The sequence below is a fragment of the Pleurodeles waltl genome, chromosome 12 (assembly GCF_031143425.1).
Source record: "Pleurodeles waltl isolate 20211129_DDA chromosome 12, aPleWal1.hap1.20221129, whole genome shotgun sequence".
Lineage (NCBI taxonomy): Eukaryota > Metazoa > Chordata > Amphibia > Caudata > Salamandridae > Pleurodeles > Pleurodeles waltl.
The window spans coordinates 387,467,105-387,484,763 of NC_090451.1; the positions used below are offsets into that span (position 1 = coordinate 387,467,105).

The following is a 17,659-nucleotide window of genomic DNA, read 5'->3' on the forward strand; positions in this document are numbered from 1 at the left end:
ATTAGATTGCTTGAAAAAGCTACAAGATTTGTTCGCTTCGACTTTGTTGTGAGAAAGTCCCGTAGACTTGCGTCTGTCATCAGATCTCTGAACTACATTCACCTGTTCAGCTTGAGCACATTCCAATTCTTTAGCAGATTTAATAGCAGTCTCAATGCTTTTAGCAATCCTAATGGAATCCGACAAGGACGGATCTCCCAATGACAACAATTTTTGCTTTATAGCTTTATCAGAACAGTGACAAATAAATTGGTCGCGTATTAACTGATCCGTAAATGTGTCAAAACGACATTCTGACGCCAATTTCCTCAATGCAGAAATGTAAGTATTAACATCTTCTCCACATTTTTGCTCTCTCCTAAAAAAACTTATGTCTTGAAATAACTAGACTTGGTGGTGCATCAAATCTGTTGGCCAATTTCTTAAGGGCTTCATCAAATTCATCGAGTTCCTCGCCTTCATCCGCTTGAACATCTGGTCAATGTTTATATACCGACCTTCCCTCAAAACCTAACGAATGGAGTAACAGGCATTTTTTCCTTTCCGGTCTAAACCTTGACGCTCCAATAGCACCCATATACGTTTCAAACGCATCATACCATTGCCTCCATGGTATGACTTGTTCACCAGGTGTATCCAAAAAAGGTGGTGGAGGGTTGACTGACTGCATGACTGGAGAACGAGTCAACACAGACCCATAAAAAAATAATCCAATGCAGAATTGAAAGGTCCAGAGCGACAACTGCTAGATAAAAACACTATTAAGGTTGAAAATCACTGACGTTCAAAGATGTCTGCCACACTTCCCATCAAAAATGGGCCTGCCTGCACCATCACCTCCTGGATGAAGGATCATGGGAGGAAAAACACAAAAAAAATCACTGCAGTCCAGGAAATCAGCAATCAGCAGAGGAATAGTACCAGCACGAGTGGGCTGCGCAACGTCTGCCTGGGGTGATACAGTTTCACAGCTCCTCGTCGCCAAAAATGAAGTGAGCTTGAAACGACACGAGCAGAGGTAAATAAGTTCTCAGCTATTTATTAAATAATGTTCATAACAAGCTAACGTTGTAGTACAAATGAACATTGTATTCACCCCAGCGCATAGCAGTTGGCCCTCCAATGTCAGGACTCCCCGACCCTGCCGTCACGACCGTTGCCCTCCAATCTCCGGTGTTTCTCGTTCGTATTTCAGAACGAGGAACACCGAGAAACAACAACACGGGCGCGCGTCAGCGTCTGCTGCGCGCGTGGCACTTTAAACAGCTGATTCAGCTGACCGCGGCACGCGCAGCGGAGAACGCAGCAAACATTACTGTGCTTAAGCACTACACAATGTTTTTTTTCCTATATCAGATTTTCTAGTGGCAAAGGGCTGTAAATCTGTCCAATTGTTTGCTAAGCAACAGGTGACACATAATGAATGGTTCTGTATGTCATTTATTCACTAATTAAGTGCTTTTGACAAGAGCCTGCTCAACAAATTAGACAAATCAGCCTACATCCCAACGGATTATATACACCTAGAATAAAAGATATTGTATCTTGTTCTAAATTGTTGCAACAATATTTTTCTGCTAACTCTTGGAAAACAAAATCATTATAAGCAATTGTTTAGCAATTAGTCCTCCAACACCTGCTTTCCTGTGTGGGATTGATGTCTGGCTCATTCATCATGCTCTAGATATTCAGACCAGAGGCTTTGGTTGTACATGTCATCATTCTGTATTTAGAAAGTTATTGGATTACATTTTTTTTAAGCCGTGTCACAGTTTATGGGAATTGATGTTAGTGTTGGTCCAGCTACAGCTTGCCGAACTATGGTGCTTTCTGAACTATTGATTGGTTTGGAAATGTGATAAATCACCAATATCCATTGTAGTGACACTTGCAAGATCCATTATACATGCTGATTGGAAACCCCTCTAACACATCATATTTTTGGAGCTTGGGTTAAGAAAATGTAAAACATTCAAGTTCTTGAAAGTGTATACTTGGTGTATCATTGCAGTTAATAGGATTGGGAACAATTGGTAACCTGAATGTATTTGCTAAAAAGGATTATCGTGGTAATTTTCAGTTTCTTGATATGTTTTCTTATATATATTCATGGTATGAGCACATTTTGTCAAGTATAAATGATTGTTTGATTTTACTATCCAGTAGAAACTCATCCTGGAAATTCTTTAAAGCAAATATAGAATAAACCAATTGAAATATAATATGGGATTCACATATATGTTGGTGCCTAATAATTTTTCAACTATGAATCGAATAATTTAGCCCTTAATTACCATAACTTGCGGAATGGTAATATATCTTTGTGAAATGACCATAGTAATACCAGAAATGGTAACCCTTAAGCCATATTTAAAGACCAGTTTCATATTTTTTGATCAATAGAATATTTTTTCATTACAGATATGAACTATTTGTACCATTGCATGAACTATGGAAGCAGTATATCCGTGACCTGTGTAATGGGCTCAGACGAGACACGTAAGTTATGTACATTTTGTATCTGTGCTCTATTCACATTCTTGCCTATTGCTACAAGGAACTCGTTCTTTTTATTATTGTTACCAGATTCACCACAAATGGTCAAACCACACAGGTAATTTTTTCCCCACTGTTGAAAGCAACTTTTAAACTACATACTTCATGCATCAGTGCCATCTTGCAATTCAGAAATACCTCTTTAGACTGTAAATTCCAAAATACCCTTATTTTTAATTATATCAATACAGCTCATAATATGTTGTGTGTATGTCATGTAAGGGGTTTCCAGGTAGACCTTCCTTGCCCATTAGTACTATTGGAAATTGGGTTACTGGTTTGGGAGGGGGGTGAAACCCTACTCAAGCAGCAGCCAAAATCTCTGGCAGGGTGAAATGCAGGCAAACCCTAAATTTACCCGTGCTTAACCCTCTGGTAACTTGGCAAAAAGCAGTGCGGTTTATCTTAGAGGTAATTTTTAAAGTATTTATGCAGCACTTCCACCAGTAATAAGGTGAAAATACAATACAAGAAAATTCCCACACCAATTTAGAAAAAAATACAAATTTTATTTCAGATAAAATGCCAAAAATCAAGCTAACCACCAAAGATGGGGTCAGCATAAAGGAGTAGCTCCGGCCCGGCCTTAAGAATCCTGTAAACTCCGGTGCAGCTCCCGATAGCACAACGCAGCGGGAGGTAAAGCAGACGTCTGAGGCCTGAGCCGACCAGGGAGAGTTGGTGGCACCCCTCCTCCTTGATGTCGGGCGTACAGGTACACTACAGGCACGGTGAGCAGTGTCAACGCCGCTGCCCAAAATGGCGGGCACAAGGCAGTGCACAGGCGCGGGTGCTGGCTATAAGCGAAGGCTGCGGCGCTGGCGCTCCAACACTTGCAGCCCCGTGGAGGAAAGAAGGTATTAGGCTCCTGGGATCCTCCGGAGCAGAAGTGCTATGACATGCACTGAAGGGAGCAGAGCGGGCCTAAAGAGCAGTGGCCCTCCTGCCCCACCTCATCCTGAGCAGAGGCCGAGACGAAAGGGAGCCGCGTTGGGGGCAAGGGACCCCCATCACACAGGAGGTGACGCGTGTCAGGAGTGATGCGCAATCGATGGGGCTCTCTGGACATGGCCCTATTGAGAGGAGCGGTTGATGGCGGAGAGCTCACCACTTAAACCTGGGAGCCGGGGGAGAGGCAGCGGAGGGCGATGCTGTGCGAGGGGCCTGCATGCTGAGAAAGTGCCTTACTCAATGTGAGGCAGGGGCAGGCAGACGCACCTAACCACTGAAACCACGGCACTGCTGTGCCTCAACAGCTCACTTTAAGGGGTTTGAAGCTTCCGATACCTCGCGAGGGGTACCGCTCTGCGCTGCCACTTCAGCTGCCACTCCTGCGCCTGTACATTTCTGGCCATTCAAACACCCTGAGATGGAATCGGAAAGATGAGGGGCCCGACCTCGCCATGGCGCAACCAGATGTTGGCCAAGGATTCAAAGTGAGCGACTGACAGGTCCAGTACTGGCATAACTGGGAGCAGCTCCCATGCTCCCATCCCCCTTGTTGACCCAAGTGAAACTGAGAGTGGCGAGGGCACTCAGGCACGTAAGGGCTACCAACCTAACCAGGAAACTGCGAGGCTAGCAATAGAAACCAGAGGCAGATGTGAAGACGCACAAGCGGACGGTTCGGAGCCCCAGACGCCCCACGCGGTAGGGGAACTGAATGAACCGCTGGGATACCAGGATTCCCTAACAACAGAGAGGGGACCAACATTGGTGGCAAGAGGTCCCCCACCCAACCCGAGCAGGAATCCGCTGGCTAGAAACAGTGAAGCGCTGTAGAGGGATCTAATGGGGAAACAACACCCTAAACCACAAGAGTCGTGTGCGGTTAGCCCAGAGTACGGACAAGGTGCCAGAAAAATCATGCCGCAGATGGCAACCCAGCCGCCCCAAATGCAAGACACCTTACAGAAGATCTTAGAAGCGATTGAGGACTCTATGAACACCTTACAGCAGGAGATAGGGAAAGTGTCGGATGAGTTGGGCCTACTGAGAACTGATAACCGGAAATTGACGGATAGAGTGGAAACCACAGTGGAAGCACTGACTGAACTGGGCACGTCGCATTGGGCGCAGCAAGCTCAACTTGCCCACCTCACAGACGGAGTACAGAGACTGGAGCACAGGGCAGAAGATGCAGAGGGCCAAAGCTGGTATTATAACGTATGCATCATAGGCCTTCTGGAGGTTATAGAAGGCACTGAAAGCCTACCTGGAGCCCTGGATGAAAGAGCTTATGGGGAAGCAACAATTCACACCATTCCCTGCCCTGGAAAGAGCGCACAGAGTTCTGGCCAGACCTCCCACGCCAGGAAGACCTCTCAGATTGGTTGTGGCCAAGCTGCTGCACTACAAGAGTCAGGACTTACTACTTCAGAGAGCACGCGAAACAGGCCCCTTTGAGGTAGAGAACAACAGAGTCAATATGTTCCCGGACTATACGGCAGCAGTGCAGGCCAAAAGGGCGTCCTACATGGAAGTGAAGAAAGCCTTAAGAACAGAAGGAATTTGGTACACCTGGTTATTTCCCTCAAAATTAAAGATGGGATGGCCACACCCATTTCTGCCTGAGCCCAGAAAAAGCCTGGACCTGACTCGAAACATGTAAATCCAGAAAGGATGACCTGGAACTACGTAAATCCACCACACTTTGACATTGGAGAAAGAGACACTGGTCCAGGGATCAGCCCCAAAACGACAGAGTGGTTCGACTGACACAAATGCAAGCTAGTCAGGGAAAACGGGCAGCTGCGTCCTTGACAGTCGCCCACACCAGACAAAGAAAAAAAATGCCCACACAAATGCCCATGAGATGGAGGACTCCTCTGACCATGAATCGGTCGCAAACCTACTTGACGATCTTCCACACGTGACACCTCAGACAGCAGAAGACATTTTTTGGCAGATGTTATCTTATAACATTGTAAAGACCTCCTACTACGGGAGCTGCAACCCACATATGGATTTGGGCTGGTCCGGACACCATCGAAAATCAACGCTATTGAGACGTCACACGACAAGCATACCCCCCCATTTGCCCTTGGATTACTCCTGCAGGGTGAAGAAGATGGCTTGTCACATACTGCCATCACAGGTTTGGATGGTCGGCCGTTGCCGCACTGCCCTGGGGGTGGGGAGTTGGGGATGGAATAGTCTTGTTGTTGTTGTTGTTATTGTTGATGCCCAAATATGTGGTTGGTGTGTGGGGTTGGGATCGGGGGGACGTTGGAGGGTGAAGGGGGACTCGGGTGTCAGGGGACATAATAGGTCAATCATGCATGGTCATACTGCTCTTAAATTGATGTCCTGGAATATACGGGGGATGGGCACTGCGTCAAAGCGCCATATCATCCTGACATACATGAAGAGGAGAGGAGTCCGCATTGCTATGTTACATGAGTCGCATCTTGCTAAGGTGGAAGCTGACCGCTTCCAAAAACATTGGCGTGGACAACTGTTTGCCACTAATTATGCCACAAACACAAGGCGAGCATTGGTGTGGGTGAGGGCGGGAGTACCCTTTGAGGCTCTCTCAGTAGACACAGACAAGGAGGGCTAGTATTTATTAGTAGAGGGCCGCCTATACGGAAGATTAGTAGTGCTGGGGAGCATATAAGCCCACAATCAAGACCAGGTCGCCTTCCTCCACACGCGGTCAGACCGGCGGCCCAGATGGCTCATACCTCTTGGGTGGAAACTTATATAGTGTATCTGACCTGTACAAGGGGCGGAGGCAATTAGAGTGGCAAAGGGCTTGACGATGTGGAGATCTAGATGGGACATGGAGGACATTTGGAGGATTCAGCACCCCCTCTGTAGGGAATCATCCCACTACTCCCACACCTATCAAATACACATGAGGATTTGACCATATGTTTTGCACAGCTGGCATCAGCAGTACCTTCATAAAATTCGGAATATTTGGGCCACACAGCGTCTGATCACAGTCCGTTACTAATAACAATGCAGACACTTGAAAAACTTCCACCGATACCGACATGGTGCCTGTACCCAGGGCCATGGAAGATGACGTCTTCCGGGGCGCCTTAATGGCCAAGCTGACAGAATACCTTACATTCGATGCGGTGACGGCCTCGAACCAGAGGGTGGAAGGGGAGGCATTGAAAGTGGTGGTCCGAGGCCACTGCGTGGGACAAACGGTGGGGATCAGGAGGCAGCTGAAGGCCAGCATCCTTTGTATAGAAAAAGCCTTACGCAGGTGGGAATATGAATTAGGAACCAATCCCAAGGCTCCCCGACAGCTCTTAGGAACACTAGAAGCACACAGTGAGGCAACGGAATGCCTTAGATGCCATGATTACAAAACTCACATGAACCGGATTCACGAAGAGGAGGGGAGGGCAGGGAGGCTGCTGGCCTGGGTGATTAAACCGGAAAGCAGGGGCATGCCAATCACTCACCTGACAGCTAGGGATGGGGCTATGCTGTACACACCAATGCATATTAATGAAGAGTTTAGATCTTACTACATGACCCTATACAGCAAGCTGCCACCAGTGGAGGTGGGTGCACTCCATCACTACCTGGAGGGCCTACACCTGAGAACACTTTCGGCACAGGATAGCGAATACCTGGGGGCACCGGTGGACGTGCAAGAGGTGCAGACAGCTGTTAGAGCTCTGGCGACGGGGAAAACCCCTGGGGCTGACAGCCTCCCCCCCAGAATTCTACCAAAGATTTGTAGGAGCACTGACACCACAACTTGTAGAAATGTAAATGGAGGCCAATGCGAAGGGAGAATTGCCTCCCTCCACTAGGGATTCATTGGTGATACCCCTGCCGAAAGGGAAGCAGGACAAGGCGACAGTTGCAGACTATCGCACACTCTCAATGCTAAACACTGACTTTAAAGTAATAAGCAAAGTGCTAGTGAACGGGTTACTCCATATATGAGGGACCTCATACATGAGGACCATAATGGGTTCATCCCTGCGCGGAACAAGTCAAACAATCTGCGACAGCTCTACATGCTACTGTATAATGAAAGACACCCTCCTGACCCAGCTGTGTTTGTGGACCTGGAAAAGACCTTTGACGCAGTACGTTAGGACTATCTGGAGGCTGTGATGTTGCGCATGTGCCTTGGACCGGATTTGGGGGGATAAGTTAAATTACTTTACACCCACCCTACAGCAAGGGTCAAGACTGGGCGCACGATATCCATCAGTTACGATATCTACAGGAAGACCAGACAGGGCTGCTCACTGTCACCCTTGCTGTTTGCTATGGCCATAGAACTGTTAGTGGAGAGTTTATCTCACCTGATCACATGGATCTATAAGGCACTGAATGGGATGATTGAACAATCACTAGACGGATTGCGACTCAAATGGGACAAAGATATTGTCAAACATGACTGACACCGAATGGGCTAAAACTTTAGCCTCTAGACACAAGATTTCACGTTCTATACGACTGAAGTATATACAGTACAATTACGTTACAGGACATACCTCACCCCACACAGAACTAATCGGATACGTGGGGTGGAGACAGGAGCATGCCCCCAATGTCAGTTGTCTGTGACTTGGGAATGTCCAACACTATGACACTATTGGGGGGGCAGGGGTGTTTGGGGAGAGAGGAGTGGTTGCTTGCCTCAACAACGACCTAAACAGACAATTAGATGATGGGCCACCAGTATGTTTACTTGGCCTTTTTGTTAAATTCTTTATTTAAAAAAGTGGGGAGCAGGTTTGCAGACCTGACGTTGGTGCCGGCACGCAGTAGAGTGGCAATGGCCTGGAAAAATAGATATGGGCCTCGGCTGGACACATGGGTAGCAGATGTTACACACTGGGCGAGGGCACTACAGAGGAAGGAGATGAGGGGACTGAGGCGCCCGACAGTTAGCCCCTATGTGGGCAGATGTGGTAGACACATGGGAGATACTCGACGCTGCCACGGATGGTAACTGACGGGACACCAGTCCAATTTTAACCAGTGACGAGTGCTAATCCTCGGCCAGTCCACATGGTACTGTATAAGGAGCGGGGGCCTCTGTCACTGCCACTGTGAAACTGAGACAGCTAAGTCGCTGCCACTGCAATTCCATATGCTAGGGTCTGAATGCAATAAAGATCACTTTGTGTTAGCATTATTATAACACATGTAATGGACACTCAAAGACTGTGCAGTAATGTGAATGAGAAATCGGAGTAAATGTTGTGGCTTTGTGAGCAAAAAAAAAAGAGGGATATGTATTACTTGAAATGCCAATAAACACATCTGTTGAAACGCCAAAAATCAATCATTAGAAACGGAGATCTTCAGTTTTAAAGATTTAAGTGAAACAGTGCCTAGAAACACAGCTGTGAATTTTATGGTCATGCCGGACCAGGACAAAGGCACAAGTTTAGGTCGAATGCGATGGATCACGGGCCGTATACAGGGACCAGGTTACGCTCACTGAACAAAGTACCTTAAATTCTGTTTTGCGGAGAGTCGCATAGCGGTTGTTCCATGGAAGCTTCAAGACTAAGATGTGGTGTCCTGCGTCATCAAGTAGGATGCCATTGACTTGAGGGCTTACAGTGCGAAGTCCTGCATCAGATGAACCATGCATTGGGGGTGGAGCAGACTCACAGCAGAGAGTCCAGGTGCTGGTTTCATGGTGGATGGTCCTTTTTGTGTCCCTAAGGCTCTCATCAGGAGGCCAACCAAATGCCCCTGGAGTTGCTCTGGTGGTCCTGGGATCAAGGTGCAAGTTCTTACTCGATTAGCAGAGTAGCAGCCTTTCTTGCAGAGCAGCACAGCTGTCCTTCTGATTCTTCCAAAATGGACTAGTGTCAAACTCTTTGTGGGTGTGCCCAAGGTACAGGCTCCAGGCGCCAAATGTTTGTGACAAAACAATGCCAACTTTATGAAAGTGGCAATTTCGGAACTGTGACTTCAATTCCAGCTTTACCATTCAAGAGATTTTCAAATTGCAGTTCTTTAGATACCAAACTCAGCCTTCCTATCTGCTCCCAATTGAAAGTTATTGTTTATTAAATATAAGTTAATCCAGTGTTCATCTGTGCAAGAGGTAGGCCTGGCAGTAGTAAAGAAAACTAATTTGGGAGTTCTTTTTAGTACCAAGACATGTAAAAGTTAAAAGTTCATGTCCTACTTTTTAAATACACTGCACCCTGTCCCATGGACTGTTTAGAACCTCCCCCGTGGGTGACTTATATATTAAAAAGGAAACATTAGGTCTAGCAGAAGGTTTATTTTGCCAAATCAAAATGCCAGTTTAAACTGCACACACATGCTGCAGTAGCCAGTCCGATATGTCCTTTAAAAGGGCTACTTGGGTGGGTGGCACAATCGGTGCTGCAGGCCCACTAGTAACATCTAATTTGCAGTCTGTGGGTACATTTAGGTCCACTTTAGTAGGGACTTGCTAGTAAATTAAATGTGCCAATTGGGTGTAAGCCGATTTCACCAGGCTTAAAGGAAAGAGTGCACGCACTTTAGCACTGGTTAGCAGAGGTAAAGTGCACTGAGTACGAATGCCAAAAAAAACGAGAACAGCAAAAACGAATCAAGACAAAAAAAAAGTTTGGAGGGAGACCACCCTAATTCTGACAGGTCTAACAAGTAACAGTTCCTAGAGGAAAATTAAATAAAAAAGTGGAGTCAATGGGGGAATTGGAACAGAGGCAATGTAAATGGGAGGAACTCAACACAAAAACTACCAGTGACCCCCTAACTGTATCGAATGGTGTACAGGATGAATGGAGATGGATGGCTCATACTTTAAATTCGAGGAGAAATAATTGACGTAGTACACGTAATGTAGTAAATACAGATCAAAGCTTGGCTGTCACCATTATGTCCTGAAATATATTGCCGGTGCAAAAACTATCATAACAGACGGGTTCACAGCAATGACCAGTTGCAATTATTCCATAATCTTATTACAAGAAACCTGGCTGGAAGACCCGATCGAATTAGGAGGCTACTCACTACACTATATTAGTGCCAGAAAATCAAAGAAATCAGGCAGACCAAGCGGTGGTCTAGCCATGTACATTTCTACGGCACGCTTAGTTACAACAGAGCAGCTGGCTTTCTTAAAGACCGACTTACAGGCTATTAAAATCAATTTTAGTAATAATCAGCACGCCCGCTAATCATTTTCAATGTCTGTGCCCATCCGCGGAAACATCGGAAAGTACTACTCTTTGACGAACTACTGAACAAGGTAGAAGAGATAAGATGCACCAATCCAACATGAGACATTTTAGTGACGGGCGACTTTAATGCTAACTTAATACATACTCCAGAACCGGATGAGCAATTAGCAGCTGAAAATGGTATATGGTCAGTGCTGCTGCAAATACCGCCAGCACAGAAGAGACTGGACACAAGGGGCAAACCACTGGTAGAGGCACTAGAGCACATGAGTATGAGGGTATTGAATGGCAGGATCAATGATGACGTCCCGCCAAGCTTCACCCACTATAGCGCAAAATCTGCGACTATAATAGACTATACAGCCGTGTCTCTCCCGTTACTAGCTCATATCAGCAAATTTAAAATTAAACCTACTCTCCATAGTGATCACTCATATCAGCACATAGAACTCGTTTGGAAAGCCCCAAGCTTTTTTCCAGCAATAAAGGAACTAGGGACCACAACATCTATCAACTTAAACCGCATGATCTGGTCGGAGTCCTCATTACCAAGGCTGTGTAAAAACATAAAATCTCTGCTTCAATCGGCAACAGGCCAGGATATATCGGCAGTGGAAGTGTGGGCCAGTTTTCTACGGTCAGTACCCTCTCTTGGCTCTGCCAGGCGTCAATTCCCATATCCTAATTGGTCAAGGTCCTCAAACCTACCACTAACAATTTTAGAATTAAGAAAGGAATTGAGGCGCAATCTTAGACTAACAAAAGACAGACCTCCTACAGAATTTCTAAGCGCCCAAATAAAAACCCTACGAAAAAATTACAAGAATCAGGTATGGCAAATACGAACCAAAAAGGAGGATGACTTCTGGCTCAAATTACTTTACAACACAAGGAAGGCCAATTCAAGGGCCTTTTGGGCAACAGTGAATGGAATTGGCCGGCAGGTAAGAATAATAAACTCCACATCAATCCCAGAAGATAAATGGGTGGATTACCTTGCCGACATTTTCTTCAAACCATCCTCATCTGAAGCAAATCAGCATCTGAAGGAATTAACGAAACCCACAGACGTTAGTCAGAGCGAGACTGGCTTCAGTGTTAAGAAAGTTGCCCTAGCCATCAGGAGGGGTCGCAGGGACGGGGCCCCTGGCCCTAATGGTCTTCCGCAAGCTATTTTTAAGGCTGATCTGGAGTACTGGTCACCTACACTGTCAATCTTATACACTGAAGTTGAGTGTAACAGAATCATTCCAGAAAGTTGGAGAGGTTCCATCATTAATCCAATATATAAAGGGGGTTGTAGAGCAAATCCAGCCAGCTACAGATTGATAGCGTTAATTGACAGCAAAGCCATATATTTCGCCACCTTAATCCTGGAAGACCTGCTCAATTGGTCAAACGCAAATAACCTGGTTCCCTTGAATCAAACTGGTTTTCGGAAGGGTTATGGTACAGTGATCAACATTCTTAGGCTAGGAGACATTGCCAACCGAGCAAAATGCTCAAAGAAAAAGCTATATTTGTTTTGTGGACTTCAAAAGTGCCTTTGATTGAGTGGATAAAGCACTTCTCTGGAGCAAATTGCAAAGATGGGGCTTGCAAGAACAAACTCTTAGGTGCATCGAAATGCTATACGACAAGACTTGGGTGCAGGTCAAGGTAGCAGACGGCTCGAAAATCTCTAGGAGGATACCAATAGATATAGGACTAAAATAAGGCTGTGTCTTGGCCCGCACATTTTCAACCTTTTTATGGCGGATCTTTCCGCAAAGCTGAACGTAACCAATTCACACTCTCAAAGGATGGGAAGTCTGTCCATATCACATCTTTCGTATGCTGACGATATTGTGTTGCTAAGCCACACGAAAATAGGGCTGCAGCGGTTGGTTAGCACCTTGGCTGATTTTGCAAAGACAAACCAATTAGAAGTTAACACTTCAAAGACCAAAACCTTGTCATTGTGATGGCCACTTAATCTTGCAAACAAAATGAAGTTGAGCGGCATTTCACTTGAAACAACTCGCTTCTACAAATACCTTGGCTTTACCATAGACAATAAGGCCAATCTCGCGCCACAGGAGCACTACATTGCACAGAAGTGCAAAGCTTTAACGTTTGCTTTCTGTACCCTAGCAAAAAGATTAAAAGGCCCATCGTATAAACCATTACTGTCTGTTATGTCAGCCAAATTCCTCCCTACCACTACATATGGAAGCGCAGCTCTACACGGTAAAGACACCCTGCTACTGGACCAGCAACAAATAAAAACCTATAAGCAAGTCTTTAATCTTCCTCGCTCAGCCTCCCCTGCTCAGGTCAGGTTAGAATTTGGTCTAATACAACAGCAGTTGGGCAGGAAAGCGCACACAATAAAGACCTAGTACAAAATAAGTAAAAACACGACCAGCCCTCTAGTCGTGGCCTTATGGAATTCAGTGAGTAACAATTCAAAATCAGCATACAATAGGTATTTGCTCAACTCCTTGCAAGAGACACAAACGACGTACCTATGGGACTCCAACATCTCATATCCACTATTGTGTTGAGCGCTAAAAAAGGAAATAGGATTGCAGTCCTTTTTAGATGATAAATCCAAGTTTGCACAACGCTCACACACCCGGCTTCTCATGCACACTTATACTATTTTGGCGCCATCACAATATCTGATCTCAACCTTCGCACTACAAATCAAGCATCGTTTGCTGGCTCTTCGTTTAGGAGCTCTACCATCTAGAGCAGACCAACCGTCGTGGAAGAACAGAGGAGAATCTTCCTGTAGGTTATGTAAAGACCCCAAGGAAGACATGGTCCACTTGATTTGTATTTGACCGGCCTTAAAAGAAGCGCGTCGACAACTGTTAAAACCAGTTTTTGAGAGGAATGGGACTCGTTCTTGTTGGCCAGCAGTGATGTCAATGTTTGACCCTCATGATCCGCAGTCAGTCTGTAGATTTATCAGATTTTTGACCGTCCACACCACAAATGTAAATCTGCTATCAAGGACACACCTTTAATTGACAAGATCAAATAATTTTAGCGTTTCTTTTCTTCTTCTTTTTTTTTTTTCCTTTTTCTTTTTTACATCTTTTAAGGCTTCAGTCATTTTATTAATTGTGTATTAATGTTTTGACACATGAAAGGACCATTTTAAGATGGCCAAGCCAATAAGGTTAATTAGGCGCATTTCTAATTCGGTAGAGAAGCCCATAGGTATAACAGCAGGTCCTCTGGCTGCACACATTCAGTTAGCATGTAACACCAACCGCACCACAGACATCTTAAGTTGCATAAATATGATTATAGATATGTGTTTGAAAGGATTTTATAGAATTGTATATATTGTATACAATGAGCTGATTGTTAAGGTTTTTATTAACTAAACAATAAAGATTACTACTTTCCTACTACTACTAATATATACAGTTGTATGCTTGTAATCAGTGATATTGATTACATTTGTTTATACAATAAAAAAGTGTGGAAACGTTGTTCTCATTTTCAAAGTTTAATGCATATTTTTACATTTGTAACCATATTTCAACTTGAAAAACATTTATATAAAGTTAAATAATACTTTTCGAATGAATGTTTATTAAATAAAACAATTTAATTATATTTATTATTGTATGTTGTACATTTTCCCCTTTTTTTCTTTTAACTTTTTTACATTTCTTAAATAGTTTATTTACATAGTTTCAACATTGTTTTAATAGGTTTTTGTATATATTGTATATATTTTATTTTGTACTATTTAATTTATCCTTTAAAATGTTGTAATATTTTTGACATGTTTAATAATTTGTTAAATTTTTTCATATATTAATTCAACATTTTCACATTATTTGCCTTTAATTGTTTTTTTTTTTTTTTTATTTTAGTTCCATTTAGCAGGGTGCTTTTTTGTGTGTGGTTGTTTCATTTTTTTTTTTTTTATAATGGGGGGGGGTAGGTTTTCTGCTACCTTCTAATTTTTTAATGCTTAATCTGTTCTCTTGGCTCCAGGTTCTGCTGTTTGTTGGAAGTAGTAGGACGACTACCAAACCCACTGTGGCATTTTGACCACCACACTGCTGCCACCACCAGGATTATGGATCCAAGTGGGGTGGCGGCAGTCAGGCCTGTAGCCAGCCATGGCGGCACTGAACTCCCCGCCACCTGACTGATTACAACCCTTCTTTCTGCCAGCATTTTCATGAAATGGTGCAGCCCCCCAGCACCATTGGAATGTGCACTGCAAACAGTGCGCATTCCAATGGTGCTAGGTGCCCACATGTGCGACTGCATTGGCCTCGGCTCCATGTGGAGCCAAGACCAATGCTGCTGCACGGTTTCCACTGAGCTGACAGGTGAAAACTGGGGTTCCCGACCCGCAGCCCAGTGGAATCCTTGTAATGGGTCTGGTGGGGAGACCGCCAGCTCCACCGTGGTCTCCTTGCAGTGAGTCTAGTGGTTGGCTTGTCTGACCATCAGACTCTTAATGAGCCCCTAAGTGTAACGTATGTGTATTTTTGAGACTTCAATATATTTTGTGGGTGGGTTTTCTTGTTTACCTTACAGGTTTTTGTCTACAGATGTGTCCTGTGGGCATTGGGAGTTTATTTTTTTTATTTTTCAAGAGGAAATCACTTTTGGTTTATAATAAACAAATGCTTTTTTATATATTTTATTTTTGAATAACTTTGTTGGATTTTTATGGTTCCTAAATTCTTTGGATTGCTTCAAAGGATCTCTATTGGATTAAGTTCAGCTTTATTTCGGTAAAAGTAAATACCATAAAAGCACATCACAATTAACAGTTTCGTGGTTTAGCAAAACGCCAAGCTACATAAAAGAAATTTTAGAACATAAGAGATTAAGCTGCATAAAAAGTGTTAGACATAAGCATTTTTCCTACTGGAAATTCATACCATATTATAGAGTTGTATAAAAATGCATAGTAGGTATTAAAAGTCAAATACAAACCTAGCCAAACATATAACATAAAATAAGACATTTCTGTTTAGAAATATAAAAATATCTAAGCATAAAAAAGAAGAAAGAAATACATCTAGGCAATGTAAAATGATAAGTGCATACAAAAATGGGTTCATCAATGACCGCTCCCCACATCCATTGTTAGCTTTTCCTCTATTTTTTTGAGCGTATTCAGTCTATTATGCCAGATAGAGTCTAGATATTTTGCCAGGCAGCAAGCCACTAAAACAGATGAGTCAGATGTAAAAATTCTCAAAGCCAGTGAACAGTTTTTAAAACCCATTTTCCTACATAAAGGAATAATCCAACGGACTCTCTGTGGTATGCGGGGCATTGAAAAAAGATGTGGGTTATAGATTCTTCTCTGGCACAGCCCATCGGACACATCTTAGAATTGCAACTAGTGTTAGACCATTTATATGTAAGGCTACGCAGAGGAAGAGAGCCTATCCTAAATCTAATACATAATGCACGTGCATGTGGGGAAGAAACTATGTCCATATATTGCACAGGTTCATAGTGGCATTTGAATTGTAGGAAGTTGCCCGTCATGGAAGATGGCGAAACAGCAGACAATTGTAAAAGTTGGACATAGAGCCAGAATGCGTCCTTTAATGTCTGTGTTGCATTTTTTGGGATAGATAGCCGGTCCTTCCAGTAAGACCCCAAACCAAGTAGTGAGAAGGTCCGTTCTACGTATACACACCACTTGATTTTTGGACTGGTGTTGTTGGCCATCAAATTGACTAGCCCACATCTATAGGGGGCAAGGGAGTCTAGTGACCATAAACGAATCCAATATAACAAGGGCCTAAGTGCGACGATCTGGCTGATGGGGGGCAGGTTTAAATCCATTCGAATTGGGAGCATTGGGGTGCTGGAAGGAACTCTTAGCAACAAAGGAGTTTTCCAACTTTGTCAGATCGTCTAAACTACAGTGGCCCCACAGTTCAGCTCCATAAATGCCCCCCCCCCCCTCTTGCTTGTGATTTGTAAATTTCGACAGCGGGCTTCATGGCAAAGCTAGGGGATCTAGCTGCGAATCTTACAATGCCACTCGCCCGTTGTTTGTCGAAGGGTGGCCTTCTGGATATGACAGTGCCACTTATGCGAGTCTTCTAATTTCAGGCCTAGGTAGTCAAAGTCGCTGACTCTTTCCAGCGTGGCACCCTCTAGATAGATAGGTCGTCGCATCCTGCCTTTTTTATCCCCAAACACCATACACTTGGTTTTTAATCGATTAATTTCAAGGCCATGGTCATTACAGAAATCCATGAACCTCGAGAGCAGGGTTGAAAGACCTGTGGCTGTTTGGGATATCAGCAAGGTGTCATCGGCAAATAGGAGGCAGGGGATCTTCTGCCCTCCTAGTTTGGGGGCATCATTGGAACACTCCATAAGATAAGGAATACATGCATTTATGAAAAGGAGAAATAAGGTAGGGGCAAGCACACAGCCTTGTCTTACGCCGCGAGCGGTAGGACATTTTTCAGTTAATTCACCTTGGCAGCCCCATCTGATTCTTCCATAATTGCCAGTATAAAGATCTCTGATAATATTTAGAATAGAGCAAGGAACTCCTGTTTTGGACAAGACCTCCCACAGTTTGTAGCGAGGTACTAGATCAAAGGCTGATTTTAGGTCAACAAATGGTACATATAGATGACCTAAGTCTACATCAACAACTTTCCATTTGATAGAGATAAAACGGAATATCTGATCTATTGTACACATTTTTTCTCTAAAACCCGCTTGGAGGTGATTTAGGATTTGGTTTTCTACTATCCATTTGCTCAGCCTGCTCAACAATTGATGACAAAATATTTTTTGAAGATTGTCGAGAAGGCTGATGGGTCTATAATTTCCCGGGGAATTCCTCTCTCCTTTCTTATGTATGGGCACAATAATTGCCTCTTTCCATGATTCAGGGTAAGTTCTGGCAATCAAAATGGCGTTGGAGAGCCTGTTGATGTATGGACTCCAGA

At 44.1% G+C, this 17,659-nt stretch overlaps 1 protein-coding gene across 9 annotated transcripts in view; it reads left to right on the top strand.

Moving 5' to 3' along the window:
- The window catches only part of POP4 (POP4 homolog, ribonuclease P/MRP subunit), a 147,377-nt gene that overhangs the window by 93,448 nt on the left and 36,270 nt on the right, over positions 1 to 17,659 (top strand). For all 9 annotated transcript variants that reach the window (XM_069216727.1, XM_069216735.1, XM_069216731.1 and 6 more), the window contains one exon: positions 2,422 to 2,499. In XM_069216727.1, coding sequence (XP_069072828.1) covers positions 2,422 to 2,499 — 78 coding nt within the window. The remainder of the gene's footprint in view (positions 1 to 2,421; positions 2,500 to 17,659) is intronic.